Source organism: Colobus angolensis, unplaced genomic scaffold, assembly GCF_000951035.1.
Source record: "Colobus angolensis palliatus isolate OR3802 unplaced genomic scaffold, Cang.pa_1.0 Scaffold350, whole genome shotgun sequence".
In the NCBI taxonomy this organism is placed as follows: domain Eukaryota; kingdom Metazoa; phylum Chordata; class Mammalia; order Primates; family Cercopithecidae; genus Colobus; species Colobus angolensis.
The window spans coordinates 1,100,225-1,122,897 of NW_012116822.1; the positions used below are offsets into that span (position 1 = coordinate 1,100,225).

The following is a 22,673-nucleotide window of genomic DNA, read 5'->3' on the forward strand; positions in this document are numbered from 1 at the left end:
ACCTGTCAGCAAGACTAAACAAGGTACTCCTCAGGGAGACTAACTGGCCACCTGGTGGCAAACCAGCTACTTCGGATTCCCTCCTTCCTGGAAGGGCCAGTGGTTTGCTCCTCACAGGGATAGCACCAGGTGTGGGCTTGTCTTTCCTGCCTTCAGAGCCTCAGCCAGCATTGCTATCCTTACAGAATGCCCAACCCACAGGTACGGGATCTCATACACCACCACAGCCAACGAGGGCACCAACTTTCCAGTAAAGGTCTGGGGGTGAACCCATGGACCAAGGAATCCACTGGTTGTATTGCATCCTACACTGGTCAGGAGCAACCAGCCTCACAGAATACTGGAACTGCCTTCTGAAGGCACAGATGAAGCACCAGCTCAGAGGCCACTCCCTGAAGGATTTAGTGTCATCTCTCAGGATGTAGTCCACACATTAAATCAGGAACCTCTGTATGATGCTCTGCTCCCAGTAAGAATACGTGGGTCCACGAACCCAGGGGTAGAAGCACTAGCCATCCCTCCCCCTGACCCCATGGGGGATGTTGTGCTTGCTGTTAGAGGGTTGGAGGTCCTAGTTCTCAAAGAGTTACATTCTTACCAGGGCACACAGTAGGAGTTCCATTAAACTATAAGCTATGGCTGCCACCCAGGGCATTGTGAACTCTGTATATAGGGACCTGGAATCAAGAAGGCACCATTTGGCAGAGGCAATTGACCCTAATGAGGAGGAAGAGGTAGGGCTGCTTTTATACAATGGGGGCAGGAAAGAATAGGGTGGGCACCTCATGATACACCTTTACCCCATTGCAACTGGAACAAAAATGTGTAGCAACTCTGACCTGATCATCCACAAATGCTCAGACTCTTGGAGATAAAAGGAGCATATCAAACTATTTTATAAAATTGGGATTATTTGGGTCAGATAGGGTTGACAACCACTGAAGAAGTAATGTTAATAATGAAAAGGTTCAAATATGTTCAAACTACTGTTGAAGAAGGCATGGATGTGTAATCCAGTTTACAAAAATTTTCAGCAGAAAATTGTTTAAAATTAAACCACAAGGTTTAAAGGGATAGCAAAGCGTTTTGTTTGTTTGTTTTGGCAATGTTAATTTAAAAAATTTTTTTCAAGAAGGCAATGTCAAAAAAGGCACCAGGTTGCCGGGCGTGGTGGCTCACGCCTGTAATCCCAGCACTTTGGGAGACTGAGGCGGGTGGATCACGAGGTCAGGAGATCAAGACCATCCTGGCTAACACGGTGAAACCCTGTCTCTACCAAAAATACAAAAAATTAGCCGGGCGTGGTGGTGGGCGCCTGTAGTCCCAGCTACTTGGGAGGCTGAGGCAGGAGAATGGCGTGAACCCGGGAGGCGGAGCTTGCAGTGAGCCGATATCGTGCCACTGCACTCTGGCCTGGGCGACTGAGCGAGACTCTGTCTCAAAAAAAAAAAAAAAAAGGCACCAGGTTTTGATTCAATGCCTAGATTCTAGTTCTGGCTCCACTGATATCTCACAGTATAAACTGAAACAAGCTATAGACCCTCACTTTTTATTTAAGTTCTTTTTTTTTTTTTAAGAGGTGGGGGTCTCACTATATTGCCCAGGCTGCTCTTGAACTCCTGGGGTCGAGCAGTCCTTCTGCCTCAGCCTCCCAAATGCTGGGATTACAAGTGTGAGCCGCCATGCCTGGCCACCTTTTTGTTTTTAAAACAGAGATATTGACATGGACCAGATTTACTATCTTACTACTTAAAACAACTAAAAAGCCAAAAAAAAAAAAAAAAAAAACCTGTAAAAACAGCAGCTTTCGAGACACCAGACATCAGGCATCCAAGGCCAGTGATCCTTGGGAGATGGGAAACAAAGTGAACCCAAGGATTGCCCTGGGTTCCTACTCTAGAGAGATTTTCCAGGACATAGTGCAGGTAGAGCCAGCCGACGGTGAAGAGAGAAAGCTGAGTCCAGGGAGGCCAAAGCAGTTAGAATTTGTAGAGAGGACAGGAGAGGGAGAGCAGCACAGAGAATTGGACAGCTGCACAGAGAATTAGAGATCTGCAACTGGTCCCCCTGAAGCTTTCACCTGAGGACTCATCAGCATCCACGTGAGGAAACTACCAGAGGCCAGGATGGAATAACCCAAAAGGATGAGACTCTAATAATTGGCAAACACAAACCCCACAGCTCACACAAAGCCAGGCATAGTTCTTCCTACCAACCAATGCGGAAAATCTAACTCAGAGAACGTTGGGTAGAGTACTCAAAAGGTTTCTGCCTCGGTGGTGGGGAAAAAACTAGCCCTAGACTAATTGCTGCCCTGGTCCTGTCTAACAAAGCTTAAAACCCAAACCTGAAGAGATCAAACTGATTCAAATTCTTAATCATGTCCTGCAATAAAGCATACAGAATTTTACCCAATAAAGTAAAACAAAAGGTAAAATTACCAGTCATGCAAAGCAGCAAGAAAATATGACCCATGGCCGGGCACGGTGGCTCAAGCCTGTAATCCCAGCACTTTGGGAGGCCGAGACGGGCAGATCACTAGGTCAGGAGATCGAGACCATCCTGGCTAACACGGTGAAACCCCTGTCTCTACTAAAAAATTACAAAAAACTAGCTGGGCGAGGTGGCGGGCGCCTGTAGTCCCAGCTACTGGGGAGGCTGAGGCAGGAGAATGGTGTAAACCCGGGAGGCGGAGCTTGCAGTGAGCTGGGATCCGGCCACTGCGCTCCAGCCTGGGCGACAGAGCCAGACTCTGTCTCAAAAAGAAAAAAAAAAAAAAAAGAAAATATGACCCATAATAGAAGAAAATGAAATCAATCAAAACCAACCCAGAAATGACAGAGGTAACAGAATTAGCAGTAAGCAAAGCTATTAAAAGCTGTAACTGTATTCCACATGTTCAAGGAACTAGAGGGAAGATTTAACATGTTAAGTAGAGACATGAAAAATATCTTTTAAAAAGACTTAAAATTCTAGAGATAAAATGGTAATGTTTGAGATGAAAAATACATTGGATGACATTAAAGGCAAATTAGACACTTTGGGGCAAAACATCAATGAACTTAAAAATATATCAATATAAGCAAAATGAAACAGTAAGAAAAAGACTGAAAAAAATGAAGAGTGTCAGTGCTGTGCAATCACTTCAAGTGGCCTAATGTATGTATAACTGGAGTCCCTAGGGAACAGGGCAGAAAAAAATGTTTGAATAATGGCTGAAAAAATTTTCCAAATTTGGTAAGAACTATAAACCCATACACATATCCAATAATTTCAAGAAACCCATACACAAGAAACATGAAGACAACCACACAAGCCACTTATAATCAAAATGCTTGAAATGAGTGAAAGAAAACAATGTAACCAGAAAAAGAGACATAAATACAGTAACAAGGATAACAGCAGATTTCTTTGTTGGAAATAATGCAACCCAGAAGATAGGTAAGCAACATCTTTTGTCAACCTAGAATTTTATACCCAGCAAAACTACCTTTCAAAAAACAAAGGCTAAAAGAGAGACTCCTAGACATACAAAAGCTGAAAAAATTCATTCACCATCAGACCCACAATTTTAAAAACATTAATGGAAGTAATTCAGGCAGAAGGAAAACCATGCCAGATGGAAACAAGAACTTATACAAGGACTGAACAGCATAGAAAATACTAACTCTGTGGATAAATATAGGCTTCTTTTCTTATTATTTAAATGTCTTTTAAAGATAATCAATGGTTTAAAGCAATAAATAGATAGATAGAGGGTTTTTAACATGGATGGTTTTTCAAAAGGATGTACACTATAAACTCTAAAGCAACTGCTAAACACACACAATAGTTACAGCTAATAAGCCAGCAAAGGAGATAAAGTGGAGTTACAGAAAAATTGTCCAAAATAAGGCAGAGAGAGAGAGAAAAAAAAAATAAGGCAGAGAAAGAGGAAAATACTAATAAAGAACAAATGGAACAGAAAATATCAAGATGGCAGATCTAAACCAAACCACATCAATAATTACACTAACTGTAAGTGGTCCAAACATAACTAAAAGGCAGATTGTTAAATATGATAAAAAAGCAAATCCAACTATATACTGCCTATAAGAAACATTTTAAAGACACAAAAAATTAAAAGTACACACATAGAAAAAGTTATTGTGCTAACATTTGCACTCACTCATTTATATAATTCCTGTAGGGTAAAAAGCAAAATAACAGGAAAATAATTTGTAGGCTATAGAATACTGTATAAACCTACAGGGAATAGATCAAGAAATGGTGAAAATAATAGCTACTATTCAATAGCACTTTATGTAAATTTCAGTTAATCCTCACAACCCTCAGGAACTTAGGTGTTACTTCCAAGATGAGGAGACTACAGAGATTATGTAACTTGTCTACATAATACAGGTGACAACAGAGTCTGAATCCAACGAACTCTGCTGACAAGCAAACCATATTGTTCTCATGTTATGCGGTTGTTGTGAAGACACTCTAAATATTTAAATGTTTCTAGAGTAATCTGAAAAGTGTAAATAGCGAGATCTTTTAAAAGTAAACTCCCCTATCAATGAGATACTCTAAACATCATAAAGGCTTGCTTTTGTCATTCTCAAGACTGTACCTGCTCATGTTGTCTTTAGCTAGAAGTAAACCAAGAAGCTTTTGAAAACACTTAATTATTTTTGTTTTAAAAACTCTATAATGGAAAAAGTTTTAAGTCACCTGGGTGGCCAGGGCAGGGGGATCTTCCAAAAATCTATTAATCTTTACTTCATTTTGTTACACTGACTGGTGGCCTATGACATTCCAGCCTCAAAGGGTTATTTAATTCAGGTGTTCCCTATTAAATCTATGCCTCAATTTTTTTTTTTTTTTTTTTTTTGAGATGGAGTTTTGCTCTTGTCACCCAGGCTGGGGTGCAATGGGTGCAATCTCGGCTCATTGCAACCTCCACCTCCCAGGTTCAAGTGATTCTCCTGCTTCAGTCTCCCGAGTAGCTGGGATTATAAGCAACCGCCACCATACCCGGCTAATTTTTGTATTTTTAGTAGAGACGGAGTTTTGCCATGTTGGCTAAGCTGGTCTCAAACTCTTGACCTCAAGTGATGCACCCACCTTGGCCTCCCAAAGTGCGGGGATTATAGGCGTGAGCCACCATGCCTAGCCTCCTCAGTCTTTTAATTATATATGATTTCTCCCCAGAATTGTAACCATTAAAACCAAAAAAGGAAGGAATGTTTAAAAAAAATCTGAATAGTGAACATACTTATTAAATACAAATTTCTCTGAAAGTTCTGCTTCTTCCAATTTCAGTCAAACGCTGTAATAAAAACTAGGTTGTTAATGGATCAAAAACAGAATTCTTGACAGTAATTTCTGGTGCCATCAAGAACAATGTGCAGTGGCTCACGCCTGTAATCCCAGCACTTTGGGAGACCAAAGCAGGTAAGATTGCCTGAGGTCTGGAGTTCAAGACCAGACTGGCCATGTTGAAACCCTGTCTCTACTAAAAATACAGAAATTAGCTGGACGTAGTGGCACACACCTGTAATTCCAGCTACTCGGGAGGCTGAGGCAAGAGAATCGCTTGAACCCAGGAGGCGGAGGTTGCAGTGAGCCGAGATTGCACCATTGCACTCCAGCCTGGGCAACAAGAGCAAAACTCTGAAGATAAAACAAACAAACAAACAAAAAAGCCTGGGTTTAAAATATTTATAGAAAAAGTAACTGCTACTTCCTAGTGGAACTACCAAATGCCAGGTAATCTGCTAGATGATTTTAATCACACTGTAACATGGGTATTACTTCTAAGTAACCCCAAGTAACAAAGTAAAATTACTTGGTTGGGTGTTGTCAGAGAGGATCTGGGGCTAAGGTTCTAACCACGGTGCAAAAAATCCAAGTCCTTTCAATACGCTAAACTACTACCTCAAGGAATTAGATGATAGGTAAGAAATGAAAGGCAAAAAGAGCTAAAACCTTTATATTATAGCTTCAACCTAGAGGCTTCATCCTAGGTTAACTTTTTAAGAAAATGATACGTCACAGGTGCTGCGTACTTCTCATTTCATCACCTCAGAAAGTACACCATCGGGTTATCAATCTTAGGTTGTGACTGATAACGGAGTTCAGGTATTGCCAGCCCAATCCTCCTGATGAAGTCCCCTGATATGGTTTGGCTCCCCGTCCCCACCCAAATCTCATCTCGAAGTATACTCCCCATGTGTCAAGGGAGGGAGGTGATTGGATCGTGGGGGTAGTTTCCCACATGCTCCTCTCATGATAGTTTCACAAGATGTGATGGTTTTACAAGGGTCTCCTTCCCCTTCACTTTTGTTTCTCCTGCCGCCATGTAAGATGTGCCTGCTTTCTCTTCTGCCATGATTGTAAGTTTCCTGAGGCCTCCCCCAGTCATGCAAAACTGTGAGTCAATTAAACCTACTTCCTTTATAAATTATGAGGTCTCAAGTAGTATCTTTATAGACGTGTAAAAACGGACTAATGTATCCTCCAGTTTTTACCCAATGATTCAGCATCTGATGATGATTAGGTGCCCGGATCCATTATTTGATTAAAAGTTGCAATATTGTATATTTCTCTACTGTATTTATTAAATTCTGCTTAAAAATATCATTTCATAGTCAATTTGTCTGAATCAGAACCAGAGTCCACACATGCTAATGTCTCAGGGCTCTTAATCATTGTATATATAGTCTCCACCTCCAACCTCATTCTACTTTTTTGGTAATAAAACTGGGTCATTTGTCTTAAAGCATTTCCCATATTCAGTATTTCATCATAGTGACATTCATTCCTCTAGTCCCCTATTTTGACTGGATCCTGATTCAAACCAATCAACTATAAATGGCATTTTCTTCAGACATTCATCTTTAAATATGGACTGAATATCAGATAATTATTGTTAGATATGATAGTGACATGAGAAAAAACTTGTTAAAAATATTTTAGGAATACCATATTATGATACCATATTATGTCACTCATAATTAAAATAATAATTTATCAAACTATTTTAATAAAAATAATTAAAACTCATATTACGAGTGACATAATATGGTATCTGGCATTTGTATTTAAATACAACAGGGAATTTAAGTAGGGGGAAAGGAACAAAATTTGCAAGATGTTTTTAATTTTTGAAGCTGGGCTATATGTATATAGAAATTCATTATTATTTGACTTTTGCATTCTATTTTTTAAAAATTAATCCCTAAAATACAACTGGTCAACTCTCTCAAATGACTTAAACAGAGTATATTCATATTAGGGGAATTTACTCTTTTAACTATATCCCAAAAGGCTGGATTGCCAGTTATAAAACTAACCTGACTTTTGAACGTTACATTTCCTTTACTTGAGAGACCTAACAGGCCCTGCACAGTGGCTCACGCCTGTAATCCCAGCAACTTCGGGAGGCGAAGGTGAAAGGATTGCTTGGGCCCAGGAGTCTGAAGCTGCAGTGAGCTGTGATCGCACCAATGCACTCCAGCCTCGGTGACAAAGCGAGATCCCCATCTCTAAAAACTGACAAAATGAACTCCAACAAAACCAATCAACCAACCACATTCAAAAAATTAAATTAAGACCTTTTAGGGATTTGAGTGGAGAGATCAAATTCTTAAAAAGTGATCAAATAATTAAAAAAAAACCTTTAAGAATTAGAATTGTTTGCAAATATGAGCTCTACTAAGACTACGATTGTAGGCTATGATTGACAATGAATTCTTCTGACTACAATATTTGAGTATGTAGCTTTTGTTAATCAAGTACTAGATGCGTAAAGTATTTCATTTGCACCAAATTTTGTGGGAATCAGAATTTTGAAACTGGAAGAGAGTTAAAAACCCAGGCCACCTACTCCCAAAGTTTCTTCATTCCAGGATGTCAAAGATAGACGTAAGTATTGGTATCTGCCTACCATTTAAAACAGGAGGTTTCAAATGACCATGCAATGTTTAACTCACTTAGTAAAGAAAATTTTGAATAAATGTAATACAAGTAATAAAAACCTGGGTTTTTTTTGTTGTTGTTGTTGTTGAGACGGAGTCTCGCTCTGTCGCCTAGGCTGCAGTGCAGTGGCACGGTCTCGGCTCACTGCAACCTTGGTCTCCCGGGGTTCAAGAGATTCTCCTGCCTCAGCCTCCCGAGTAGTTGGGACTACAGGCGCATACCACCACGCCCAGCTAATTTTTTATAATTTTTTATATTTTTAGTAGAGACGGGGTTTCACCACATTAGCCAGGATGGTCTCAATCTCCTGACTTCGTGATCCGCCCACCTGGGCCTCCCCAAGTGCTGTGATTACAGGTGTGAGCCACTGCGCCCAGCAAAACCCTGGGTTTTATTATTCCATTTCATTCCAAGTCACTTCAGGGTAGAGCTGTGAATAAGAATCAAACTGATTGTTCTGACACAATGTATTAACTATAGGAAAGCACAATGCTAGAATCTGGCAAACCTGAATGTAAGTCATAATTACCAGGAGATTTAGCCAAGTCACTTCCAGTTTCTCTAGTATGTAGTCCTTCTAGACTGCTCAGAGGAGGAGTTTTCACTTTTATGATAAAACTGTTAGTAGTTTGTCCCCTTGCTGTCAGCAGGAGTCAATTTAATTCAACTACTCTGAAAATTTTCATGAATGCATGGATGAATAAAAAACCTCAAGAAAATGAGTAGCAGCAGCAAACTGGAAATAATCTATTTAGCTGCACCTTATAAATGCCTCATAAGAAAATCAAGCTTGACTTCAATGGAATTTCTAGAAACAGTGAACTATGAGTTATCAAATTATTAAGAAAAATACCTAAATTACAAAGGATTCATGTACATTGGCCATTCTAAATCTTTTTCCCTTTTAGTGTTGAAGCTCAAGGCACTGTCCAAAAAAAAAAAAACCTTGGAACTTTCAGACAATGAGTTAAGAAATACAAGGAAAAAAGGCAATTAAGACTAGGAACTTGAAAGCTCAGAGGGGAAGGAAGGTTGGCAAAAGACACTCAATGATCCCAGAGGTACAGCCCTAACCTCTAAGCATTTCATCTATTCTAATTTTTTAAAGTTTCGTTTTAATGCCTGAAATTCCATGAATTAGACCTAGAAATTAGCAAATACCCTTTGGGAAGAATGTAAATTTTCAGAAGAGACAGGGGGTTAGCAATCAATAACTTCTTAGTAAGAAATAATGGAAATATTTTTCTTTCCTCCTATATCCTGAGATCAGCTACTCTGAGAATGAGTTTCTGATGGAAAGTAAACACTAATTTGGGAACTTGGAGCACTTACTGGGGGAAAGGACAGGAGGCTTAGATAGTACAATGGTACTGGAAAATGAAAAGGAACAAAAGGGAAAATAAAGGATAGCAACAAACACCTTAATCTATAGAGCTACATTGGTAGACTCAGGAAAAATTTTTTTTTTAAACATCAAATGCTTCTTTAAAAAAATTATCACATATAGTTCAACTATTCTGAAATACAGGCACTGTATTTGGACTACATCAGAGGCCTAAACATAATGTATGCAGTCATTCTACAATAAACTTTTTGTTTCAGCTTTCTTAAACTCCTAGTCTACTTTAGGAACACAGTCTTACTGTATTGACAAATGTTGCCCCTAAGTTAACATGGGAAACCAAGCTTGGTTTCATTATTTGTCCTACAAGAAAATCCCATGCATTTTATGTTTAAAATACATAAACAGATTAGCCAGGCACAGTGGCTCATGCTTGTAATCCCAGCACATTGGGAGGCCAAGGCAGGAGGATCACCTGAGGTCAGGAGTTTGAGACCAGCCTGGTCAACACGGTGAAACCCTGCCTCTGCTAAAAATACAAAAATTAGCAGGGCCTGGTGGGGCATGCCTATAATCCCAGCCACTTGAGAAGCTGAGGCAAAAGAATCACTTGAACCCAGGAGGCAGAAGGTTGCAGTGAGCCAAGATCACGCCACTGTACTCCAACTTGGGCAAGAGAGCAAGACTCAGTCTAAAAAAAAAAACAAAACATAAGCAGATAAAACTCCAATATTTGTGTAATGAACTTATGAAACAGGGATACTTTTAACAAAAAATAACCTATATCTGGAAATAAGCACTTAGGAATTCTACGACAAAAAAATATTCCTACCTGGCTGACTGAACCATAGCAACAGACTTTTTCTTTTACCCAATTAAGTAACATTTACCACATAGTGGGTTTTTGTTTCGTTTTTTTTTTTTGAGATGGAGTCTGGCTCTGTCGCCCAGGCTGAAGTGCAGTGGTGCAATCTCGGCTCATTGCAACCTCAGCTTCCTGAATTCAAGCAATTCTCATGCTTCAGCCTCCCGAGTAGCTGGGATTACAGGCGTGCGCCACCACACCCAGCAAATTTTTTGTATATTTAGTAGAGACAAGGTTTCACCATGTTGGCCAGGCTGGTCTCAAACTCCTGGCCTCAGGTGATCTGCCTGCCTCGGCCTCCCAAAGTGCTGGGATTACAGGCGTGAGCCACTGTGTCCAGCTCCATACAGTTTTTATGTGAAAACAAGGACACTAAAAGAACAACAACAAACCCTAAAGTCACAAAGTTTATGTTAACCAATTAATTAAATTCTGGAAATTTCAGCAGTATGTTCTTCCCAAAATGCTTTCCAATCAAATCCTCCTTCTCCAGTAAGAATTATCACAAACATAAATTGCCTAATTAATAACCTTAATTCTTATAAGTTTACATATTTATGTCATTTGATAAACAGATGCTGGCCAATGTTAAGACTCCTAAGGACTTGGTATTAAAAACTGAAACCTCTCATCAGAATTTCTATTTTTATATCTGTGACTCACCAAACATATTTGGAAATGTCCATTTTCCAAGCTGACTTTCCAGTTAGATTTTAATCTTAAATAAAGTGTGCATGTGGTTTTATTAAACAAACTGTCACAATGGACAAACTGGATGCTTTTCCATGAATGTCTACTTATCACCCTGATATCACCCAATGAAAAAGAATACAACACTTACAATTTAATAGAATTCTAACAGTAAACATTTTCTGAGTTTTGGTTTCTAGTACCTGCTTATCTAGAGTTGATAATAATCATCACCCGTTCAACAATTACAGAAAAAAACTTTTAAAGTTAAGTTCTAAATTTGAAGTATATAAAGAATATTCCTTTAAGAATATAAAGTAGTCAAGATTTCCTTTTACTCAAAAAAAATCACTTCAGAGGTGACCTCCATGTACAAAAGGCAAGATCAATCACATTTATCACTGGACACAAAGGATATTTCAAAGGTATTTAAAAATGGTAATCTCAAAAAGAAAAATTAATTTTAATTTTTCTATTGCATTATCAAGACCACAGTTGCTTAACAAGTTAATTATGCTATTGATACAAAACATACAGTATTTACACTTAACTGTACAAAATAATTTAATGTTTACAAAAATATTAGAATGTTTAGTTGACTGACACAGTCTTAAGTAATCTCTTCTAGAGAAGTACATAGTAAGACCACTGATTCCCATTTCATTTCTTTTTTAATAAGTCAAAGAAAGGATGCTGCAATGCTTCATCCAAGGTAATTCTTTGAGTTGGATCATATTCTAACATTCTTCGAACCAGGTCAAACAGTTTCTCATGTTCTTCATCATGACAAAGCATAAATTCCTGGGGGGAAGAAATGTTTTTGTTTTAAAAAAATTAGTAATAGTGCAAACACGTGGTTTATTTTTTTTAACCTTTGATCTTTTTTCTTTTACCTTTAATGGTTTGCAACGTCTCCTAACATATCTACCAGCAGAACTGTGTTCATCCCAATCTAGCTGGTTATGGTGAAAATACTTGCGTTTTCTACAGAAAACAAAAAGTCTGGATTAGTAAAATAACAAGAGTCACATCTTTACTCTGCACCCACGAGGGGAGACATGGTAAGCAGCTCTCTCTAGGTGTATAGACTTATATTATATATATGCATACAATTTTTAAAAACCTCAGCAACAATTATGTATCAGACACCTTATATCCTCCACCCTGTGAGGTTTTAGTGTCTCAACTAAGTTGTTCCTAACTATCATACATGGAACAATGTCAGCTTAAAACTAGGCGCCCCCTGGATTCAGTCCTGTAAATTCTGTTTTCACTAGATCTAGAATGGGGCTAGAAATCTTTAAATAACTCCTAGGTGGCTTCTGTGGTGAAGCTGTGTTTGGAAATACTACCTTGTCTAAGAATCTGGTTAAGGACAGAATAAATTTCACACTTAGAGTGATATGATTCCAAAACACAAGCTTTTTCATATTCTATGTATTATTTTTACATTACCTTAAGAAAACATTTATGCAAACGTAAACTTGAGTTATTAAAAAAAAAAAAAAAAACAAACCCCAAAAGCCATTTGTTTACTAGATCAGTGGTCCTCAACCTTTTTGGAACCAGGAACTGGTTTCATGGAAGCAGATCCGGGGAGGAGGGATGATGGTTTGGGATGAAACTTCCACCTCAGATCATCAGGCATTAGATTCTCATAAGGAACCTGAATGCAACCTAGATCCCTCGGATGCGCAGTTCACAATAGGGTTCACATTCCTATGAGAATCTAATGCCACTGCTGATCTGACAGGAGGTGCAGCTCAGGCAGTAATAATGCTCACTCACCTGCCACTCACTTCCTGTTGTACAGCCCGGTTTCCTAGGGTTTGGGGACCCCTGCACTAGATCACAAGGCAAATATTTTTTATTATATTTGCTTTTAAAAACACGGCCGAGTGTGGTGACTCACGCCTGTAATTCCAGCACTTCGGGAGGCCGACGCAGGCGGATCACCTGAAGTCAGGAGTTCGAGACCAGCATGACTAATGTGGTGAAACCCCATCTCTACTAAAAATACAAAAATCAGCCAGGCATAGTGGTGGGTGCCTGTAATCCCAGTGACTCAGGAGGCTGAGGCAGGAGAATCACTTGAACACAGGAGGCGGAGGTTGCAGTGAGCTGAGATTGCACCACTGTACTCCAGCCTGGGTGAAACAGTGAGACTCTGTCTCCGAAAAAAAAAAAAAAGGAGTAAGATGCAGTTACAATTTACCTCCAGTACAGAAAAAAAAAAAAGTCAAAATCTATAGTCCTTGGAATGAGCATTACAACGTTGGGTTTTCTATAGTCTGAATATATGCTATTGCACATATCCAACAAAAGGCTTTAATCTTAAAAACATACCTTGTTTTCTGAATCATGTGTTGTGGTATGGGTCCTAATATTCGTTCCATCATTGCCAGGTGCTCTTTACTATCATGAGTCTAAAAAATACAAGAAAAAGAAATTTAGCACTCTGCATTTCCCTACAAACACATTAACTTGTTCAATCTAAAATTTCAGTTTCCTTCTTTATTTGTATTTCTTACACTGTTTAAAGAATAACTAGGCAAGATTACCAGAAAAACTGTCTCCTCATTTAATCAGTTGCTTAATGAAAATTAACAACCAGTATCCAATGAATAGTTCACTTGTTAACACTTACTACTCCCAGGCAACAGACACACAGTCCCAATAATTCTCTAAACAATTCTGAGCGAGGTATGTGGGAACATGAATTTCAAAGACGTTAAAATACTACCTCAAAGTCATATAGCTCATATATGAGGAAAGTTAAGCTATCAACCCATGTCAAAGCACATATCCTTAAATTAGACAGTAACAGAGCCTTGGGTGAAGTATAATACAGAAGACTGTCAGACTTACAGCTGGAATGGTATGCTTCTAGAGCAGAGGGTGGCAAACTTCTGTAAACGGCCGGATAGTAAATATTTCAGGCTTGGCTGGTCATGAATGGTCCCTATTGCACATTCTTCTTCTTTTTGTAAAAACAGGCACCAGGCAGGATTTCACCATGGGCCAGAGTTTGCTAACCCTTGTTCTGGAGAGCAGAGGCTTTATGCAATAATTTTAAAAGGAATCTATCAACTAGTGCACCTTGCATATTGCTTCCAAATCGTGATACATGACAGGAATAAATAATACTAGCTTCACATTTTAAAGAAATTCCTTAGTTTATTTTGCAGGGTGGAGTTAAAATATAAATCACCTCTCCAATAATGTGTACTTCATTTAAAACTCAAAGTGATTTATAATCACAAAATCACCTGAAGCATCCATTTTATATAAGTCAGATGGAAGCATTCACTTTGCTTAACTTTTTCTTGACCCTACAGCTCACCACTGCAAAACCAGACAACACCTCCCAGAACTGACTGATAACCATGATTCTAAGACATCAAACTTATCTATAAACTCGGAGAACTGTTCAACAGGATCTCTATGGATGAGACAGAAACAGAAACCTGGTGAGGTGCCCCACAAACAGTGAATCCACCACTGTGCACTGCTGCCAAGTGACTCTCAGCTCATCACAGCCGCACACCCCTGCCCCGCTCTAACTTCAAACTAGCCTCAACAGTGCTGAGCTGGGATCTCCAGCCCCTCTACCCCAAACAACACAACACAACACCTTCATCATACCACAACCCTACTTAAAGTTCTTCAATGGTTGCATCACCTAAAGCTTTCAAGAATTTACATTTCAGGCTGGGTGCGGGGGCTCACACCTGTGATTCCCAGCACCTTGGGAGGCCGAGGAGGGCAGATCACTTGAGGTCAGGAGTTCGAGACCAGCCTGGTCTCGACAAAACCCTGTCTCTACTAAAAATACAAAAAATTATTGTGGTGTGGTGGCTCGTGCCTGTAGTCCCAGTTACTTGGGAGCCTGAGACACAAGAATCACTTGAACCTGGGAGGCAGAGGTTGCAGTGAGCCAACATTACGCCACTGCACTCCAGCCTGGGCGACAGAGTGAGACTCCATCTCAGGGAAAAAAAGAAAATTAGATTTCAGATGTAGGTACAACTTAAGGACAGAATGGAAAAGAAAGTAGTTTCCTACTTTTTGTTTTACCAATTGAGGACTTTTTATTTTAAAAGCAAACTACCAACAACTATGACTATAATTACATAAAAGAGACATTAAAAAAAAAAAAAGCAGGAAGAATAATCTAATCTCTAAATAATGGTCAGAATGGCAACCCTAGACAACCATTTTCATTTTGGACCAGTCTACTTTTGGAAACCACTGACTTCTAGGATCAAACCAATACCCTGCAAAGTCTTTGAAGTCCTTTATGAATTGATCCTTGCCTATTATTCTAATTTTCCCATGTATACAGGACACTGACAACGCTCTTCTACCCTGAGTAGAATATGTTCATTCACTCCTCTGTGCATTTACAGATACTATTTCCTCTTCCTTATGTGCCCACTGCACTCCAGTTTTCTAACTCCTCCTCTTCTTCCTATGTTCTCAGTGATGCCTTCTCTGAAGAAAGTAATTATTAACCTTTCCTGGGTTCTCCCTACCTACACTTTGTTTTTTTTTTATTTTTTTTGAGACAGAGTCTCACCCTGTCACCCAGGCTGGAATGCAGCGGCGCGATCTCCGCTCATGCAAGCTCCGCCTCCTGGGTTCATGCCATTCTCCTGCCTCAGCCTCCCGAGTAGTTGGGACTACAGGCATCCGCCATGACGTCTGGCTAATTTTTTGTATTTTTAGTAGAGATGGGGTTTCACCATGTTGGCCAGGATGGTCTCGATCTCCTGACCTCGTGATCCACCTGCCTTGGTCTCCCAAAGTGCTGGGATTACAGGCATGAGCCACCATACCCGGCCCTCCCTACCTACACTTTCTACATGGTTCCATCACAGCAAATGCTACACTATACTGCAGTAGTTTTCCAACGTCTTTTGCATGACTTGAGGAAGATGTTGTCTCTTCACCCTTATGTACTTATACTTAGAAATGCCTACGACATTACAGATGCTTAATACTTCAGAGTAAAATACAATCCCTGTTGTTCCTGAATTCTTTTATAAAAAGGAATAAGTGACCCGTAATGGCCCATTGACAGTCAACATAACCAGAACTGAAAACTGACCACATTAACGTTACTGCAAACTTATGAAGGAGCTCCACAATGTAAAAAAGGAAATAGTATGAACCATACATGAACCATGTGTTACAAACACTAATCACATGCAAAATCAACCATGATCACTCACTCATAGTAATATTTCATTCAACTGTGGTTTTAAAGAACGACCATTTTGCAAATGTAAGTTTTAATCTCAAGAATAATGATGTATGGCAATTTTCCAACATGGAAGTCAAAACTTTAGCATGCCTTTAACATTTACAATTTGTTATGAATTATTAAATGGAATTTACTAGCCACGTACCTGAAAGACTGTGAAACCAAGGTAATATTCAATAAGAATGCAACCTATGCTCCAAACATCACAAGGCTGAGACCAACCTAAAGCTATTTTAAAACAAATAGAAACATTTTACTATGCAATAACTTTTAATTGACAGTACATTAAATCCTTCCCTATATGGGTGCTCCCTTTACAGAACCCATTTGGGAGAATATGACACCAAATTCAGGGTTTTTATTTTTAGTTTTACAGCAAATGCTATTCAACACACTCTCATGGTCCATATGCTCACATCAAGACACAGTATTCTAACTAGGAAGGGGTGCATGTTATGTAAAATAAAAGGGGGACTACCATTTTCCAAGTGTACAACCAATTCGTGCAAATATTCCATAGTCTCTGAACTGTTTCTATGATGGGAGAGAACTGCTGTGGAAACCATTATTACGCTCAGTTCATGGTTAGTCCAAGAATTTTTATATTTTATTAGCACAAATGTAGGTTTATAATTATCCTCAGAATGAAATTATCAATTATTAGCTTGATGCATGAGTTACTTCTTCCATTAAGAGAAATACTACTGTTTTGCACAAATTATATGAAAAAGGTAATGGGAATGACAAGCAGTGTCACCTATAAGCAGAAATGACAGACCCACTGGAGCTCAGAGAGGGATCTCTATATAAACGTCAGGGCTGTCTACACATGATTTTATACACTTTCCCCTTCAGAATTCTCAATGGCAGTACTATTCAGATCAGAATAAAACATCTAGCCTTCTTAAATCTATACTTAACTGGGAAGGAGAAAGAACCAACTACATTGATATTTTAATCTTTCAAAGATCAAATAGTAAAAAAAACAAATGTATAAATAAAACCTACATTCAAAGACATTTCAATTACTTTCAGTATCACTGAGGTTAAAGATAAAGGAAGAAATATATTCAAGTCAATATACACTGACTGTGACTTAAGTCATTTTTGTTAACCCCCCAACCCCAGTGTCTATCATTTGAACAAATGGATAATAATGGAGCATGGGCCAGGTGCGGTGGCTCATGCCTATAATCCCAGCACTTTGGGAGGCCAAGGAGGGTGGATCACGAGGTCGGCAGTTCGAGACCAGCCTGACCAACATGGTGAAACCCCATCTCTACTAAAAATACAAAAAATTAGCTGGGCATGGTGGCAGGTGCCTGTAACCCCAGTGCCTCAGGAGGCTGAGGCAGCAGAACAGCTTGAAACCAGAAGGCAGAGGTTGCAGTAAGCCGAGAATGCGCCACTGCACTCCAGCCTAGGCAATAAAAGCAAAACTCCATCTCAAAAAAGTAAATAAATAAATAAAATATATAAATGAGCTGGACGTGATGGTGTGCACCTGTAATCCCAGCTACTCAGGAGGCTGAGGCAGGAGAATCACTTGAACCCGGGGACGGAGGTTGCAGTGAGGTGAGATTGCACTACTGCGCTCCAGCCTAGGTGACAGAGTGAGACTCTGTCTCAAAAAAATAAATAAATAATGGAGCATGGTTTCTACCTATTAACACATATAAAGTCTGTAAATGATAGAGCTTGGACCTCGTAAAAGTTTTCTTTTTAGACCAGGCACCGTGGCTCACACTTGTAATCCCAGCATTTTGGGAGGCCAAAGCAGGCAAATCACGAGGTCAGGAGTTGGAGACCTACCCGGCCAACACAGTGAAACCCCATCTCTACTAAAAATACAAAAAATTAGCTGGGCGTGGTGGCGGGCGCCTGTAAGCCCAGCTACTTGGAAGTCTGAGGTAGGAGAATCAACTGAACCCGGGAGGCAGAAGTTGCAGTGAGCCGAGATCGCGCCACTGCACTCCAGCCCAGGCAACGGTGTAAGACTGCGTCTCAAAAAAAAAAAAAAAAAAAAAATTATTTTTCAACCACTCCTATCTCCCAATTTAGTCTTTCCCCAGGTGACTGTAATCTTTTGTAGTACACCATTCTAAATCACCTCATTCTTGGATGAGTTAGCTTTTATAGCCAACATGAGGCCAACTGCCCACTTCAACTCTAGCATCTGACTACATCTTCCTCTCCAACCGAATTCTGCCTTCATCCTCACTCCACAAAGGACTTTTCTATTCTCCCAATCTCCTGATTCTTTCTCCTCAAGGCCAGTGACTCCAATTTCAGATTTGTACTATCCCTTGCTTGGCCACATTTGGAACTTTATTATTAAGAAGATTGACTATATTCTGGTGGGTGCAGTGGCTCACGCCTATAATCCCAGCCTTTTGGGAGGCCAAGGCAGGCGGATTGCTTGAGCCCAGGAGTTCGAGAGCAGCCTGGGCAACATGGCGAGGCCCTGTCTCTCTGTTATAAAAAATAAAAATAAAAATAAAAATCCTTGGCCAGGCGCAGTGGCTCATGCCTGTAATCCCAGCACTTTGGGAGGCCAAGGCAAGAGGATCACTGAGGTCAGGAGTTCGAGACCAGCCTGGCTAACATGGTGAAACCCCATCTCTATTAAAAACTATAAAAATTAGCCAAGTGTGGTGGTGGGCACCTGTAATCCCAGCTACTCAGAAGGCCAAGGTAGGAGAATCGTGCAAACCTGGGAGGCAGAGGTTGCAGTGAACCAAGATGGTGCCACTGCCCTCCAGCCTGGGTGACAGAGTCAAACTCCATCTCAAAAAAAAAAAAAGAAGGGTTACTATATACTATATTTTACTCAATCTAGGATAGCATACTGTAAGATGCACTGCTGTTTTATATACGAATAACAAAGAAAAAAATGCCAAACATTTGGGGAAAAATCTGATTCTTAAAATTGAAAAAATGTAAGAATTTATCTCTTTCTAATCTCTGAAAATACCTCTCTGTCCACTATCTCTTCCCATACTGATTTATTTTACCCTTACACAGCAGCTCCTTTCAGTTTGTACTAAGCAGAAACCCTAATTATCACGGATTTAAAAGACAAGCTCTAGAGTTGTGCTTGTTCAATACGGTAACCACTAGCCACATGTGGCTGTTTACATCTGAAATGTAAATCAATATAAATTCAAAACAGTTCTCCTCAGTCACACTGGCCCCGCTACAAGGTAGTCCGTCCCCCACAGTGACTAGTGGCTACCATATGGAATAGTGCAGAAATGGAACATTTCCATCACCAAGGGAAGTTCTGCGGGCAAGCGCTGCACAGCATTCTTGATTTCCTTACCCCTTTACTACTCTAGGTAAATATCATGAGTTTGCTTTCACACTCCTATTCTGAACTACCAAGTCCTGTTGGACACACAAAAAAAGTAAAAATATGATTCCACAAAAATGCTTTACAATCTAACCTCAGTTGGACCTAACTTGAGGCTAAGTAATCAGCTTATTACATTCAACTCTCTCTTGATATGCCTGATCTGAATGTTTCCCAATGTTTCCAAGCTCCCAAGCCAATCTCTGACTTCCCTGCTTTGTTAACACGACCTGATCTCCAACTTTTAATGTTGAGGCATAACACTCCCTTAATAAGTCCCTTCTTATTTGAAAACTCTGCACCTTCATTCATTTTCTTTCCCAGACTTTCTCACATCAAGGGTTATCAGAGGAGCTCTCCTCTTAGAGAAGCCCCTCTTTCTTCTCCTGACCTTTATCCATCCTGTATCTAGACATCTGCCAACCAGTTTCCTCAGTATTTTTACCAGCCATGTGCTTTTGTGATGGCATGAAAATAGGTACTCACATAACTTCAAAATCACATTTCTTTGATGCATTTAGCTAACAGAGCCTGTTTTCTTATGACCATTTAAGATTTACTTGTTCAAAAATAACCACCATCTGAAATATCTTTCACAGGCAGTATCACATGTTTACCACTCAGGAAAAGTATAGCAATGTCCACACATTTTTTATGAAAATAGAAAACGTTTTCTGAATCCTGCTAAGAAGATCATACTTCCCCACACCACCAGTAAAGCTGTAAAGAACAAAAATCTCTTATTCAATTATAATATCAGAAAGACTGGTGTCTTGTCTACTGACCCAAAATGACCTCGGGAGCTCTGTAGTGCCGGGTAGACACCAAAGTACTGTGATGTTCATCATCATACGTTGCACTTCCAAAGTCAACAACTTTGATATCTGTGTTTTTCAGTGTGCGTTCATCACGTTTCTAGAGAGATACAGTTGAGTAAATATGAAATTCAACAGATATGAAATATTTTATAGCACTACTCAAAAGGCCGGCACATGAATTATCTTCTTGATTGTCAAGCTCATGAGAAGGCAAAGAAGGATTTCTTCTTTTCGGTTAAACATCAGGATATAATGAAGCTCAGGAGTGAAATTCCTCATCCAAAGATCATCAAGTTAAATTAATTTTAAAGACAACCACCAAAATTAAAACAAGTCTTTAACTTACCATTTTAGAATTATATTTGACTACATAGTCAGACTTCACAAATAAAATATTTTCGGGCTTCAGATCTGTATGGGTTAATTTATTATGATGTAAAACTACAAGAGAACAAAAACACATTATTAGTTTCACTTACAAACTTAATTTGTACTACCAGGAAAGGAAGACTGGCAAAGGATACAGTGGTTAAGAGATATTTCATCTTTACTTGTAAAATGTCTATTTTTTTAGTGACAACATTTGGATATATAGCTTTTATAATAAAAACAAGTTTTCTGGTGCTTAAAGATTTATCTTAATTGTTAAGGAGGTAAAAACACAAAAAATATTTAAAAATAGAGATTTATCACCGGCCATGGTGGCTCATGCCTGTAATCCCAGCACTTTAGGAGGCCGAGGGGGGCGCAAATCACCAGGTCAGGAGATCTAGACCATCCTGGCTAACACTGTGAAATCCTGACTCTACTAAAAATACAAAAAATTAGCCAGGCATGGTGGCGGTCGCCTGTAGTCCTAGCTACTCGGGAGGCTGAGGCAGGAAAATGGCGTGAACCCAGTAGGTGGAGCTTGCAGTGAGCCAAGATAGTGCCACTGCACTCCAGCCTGGGTGACAGAGCAAGACTCCATCTCAAAATAAATAAATAAAAATAAAGATTTATCAAGTGTACTTACAATTTATTGACTGGCAGATCTGATATGCCATCTGCCTGATGTGGTCAATTTGAAATGGCAGAAAGCTGTTTTCTTTAATGAAATCGTAAGTACTAAGCCCCAGCAGTTCAAACACAATACAAACATGACCATGATGATCAAACCATTCCAGCATCTGGACACATCGGCTAAAACAGAGCAAAATAATAATTCAGTTTACGGAAATCTGAATATTTCATGTAATAAGACGGCTCCTAGGTTAAATTTATACTTACAAGACACTATTGGGATCAGTACTATTTAAGTGCTCTAATACTTGGATTTCTGAACGAGCTGCTTCACGGTAACGGCCTACGTTTTTTACGATTTTCACTGCTACATGCATGCCATCCCTTAAAAATAAAATTAAGATAAAAATGGTAAATGTACAAGAGTGAGTTGAAGCCACGTTATGCTCTAAAGCATAATCTTAATTACCAATTCCTCTATGCCTTTAAAAAAATCTTTCAGAACATATTTATAGCAGATTCCATATAACATCTTCTCAAAACATTTTGATAAAATACTTTACATGAAGTGATAATTCCCTTAATACTTATGAGTTTTAACGTTTGCTCCCAGAATTTTAAATTTAATTACATTTTATACAACAACAGTTTTAAAATATATATACAATTGTAAACCAAAAATAGAATATGCTACTGTTGAAAGTATTCATCCATTTACCAGGCTAGGCCTACTCTGTGCCAGGCAATGCATAGATATTAGTGATTAAAAGACGTGGTATGTCCCTACGCACTTCAAAGTCTAATGGAAGAGACAGACATGTAAACAACTTAGACTTCTTCACAGAAGAGGCAGCACAGAACTGAGTCCTGAAAGATAGTTGGGAATTTGTCAGACTGGGAGGGAAACATCCAGGTAAAGGAGACACCAACTCTAAGTAATGAAGCCCAGAAAAACCTTAGCAGATGCACTGATGCAAGTATACAGAAAGAGCTGCAGGGGAGGGCACTGGGCTTTAGACAGGGGCATCTGTAAGAATGCTTCCTAAAAAGCATAGAGCCATGAATGTTTCAAATCTTCTACTTCTTTTTGTCTTCCTTTTTAAACCTTATCTACCTACAGATAAGCCAGCATTCAAGCCTTCTTTTTCACTATGGCCCTTCCACTTTACAAAACCATACCCATCTCTTACTAGTATAACAAGATATATGCCCTAGGCTATAAAAAACATTTGGGGCAAACAAACACGTATTCTTTTTTTTTTGAGACGGAGTCTCGCTATCACCCAGGCTGGAGTACAGTGGCCGGATCTCAGCTCACTGCAAGCTCCGCCTCCTGGGTTCACGCCATTCTCCTGCCTCAGCCTCCCGAGTAG

At 39.4% G+C, this 22,673-nt stretch overlaps 1 protein-coding gene across 1 annotated transcript in view; it reads right to left on the reverse strand.

Moving 5' to 3' along the window:
* Positions 1-10,568: 10,568 nt before the first annotated feature.
* The window catches only part of CLK4 (CDC-like kinase 4), a 24,674-nt gene continuing 12,569 nt past the window's right edge, over positions 10,569-22,673 (reverse strand). The window contains exons 6-13 of the mRNA XM_011952920.1: positions 21,568-21,684; positions 21,314-21,480; positions 20,645-20,739; positions 20,266-20,395; positions 16,274-16,356; positions 13,209-13,288; positions 11,756-11,846; positions 10,569-11,663 (exon numbers count right to left, since the gene is read on the reverse strand). Of these exons, the coding sequence (XP_011808310.1) occupies positions 11,523-11,663; positions 11,756-11,846; positions 13,209-13,288; positions 16,274-16,356; positions 20,266-20,395; positions 20,645-20,739; positions 21,314-21,480; positions 21,568-21,684 (904 nt within the window). The 3' untranslated portion in view covers positions 10,569-11,522. The remainder of the gene's footprint in view (positions 11,664-11,755; positions 11,847-13,208; positions 13,289-16,273; positions 16,357-20,265; positions 20,396-20,644; positions 20,740-21,313; positions 21,481-21,567; positions 21,685-22,673) is intronic.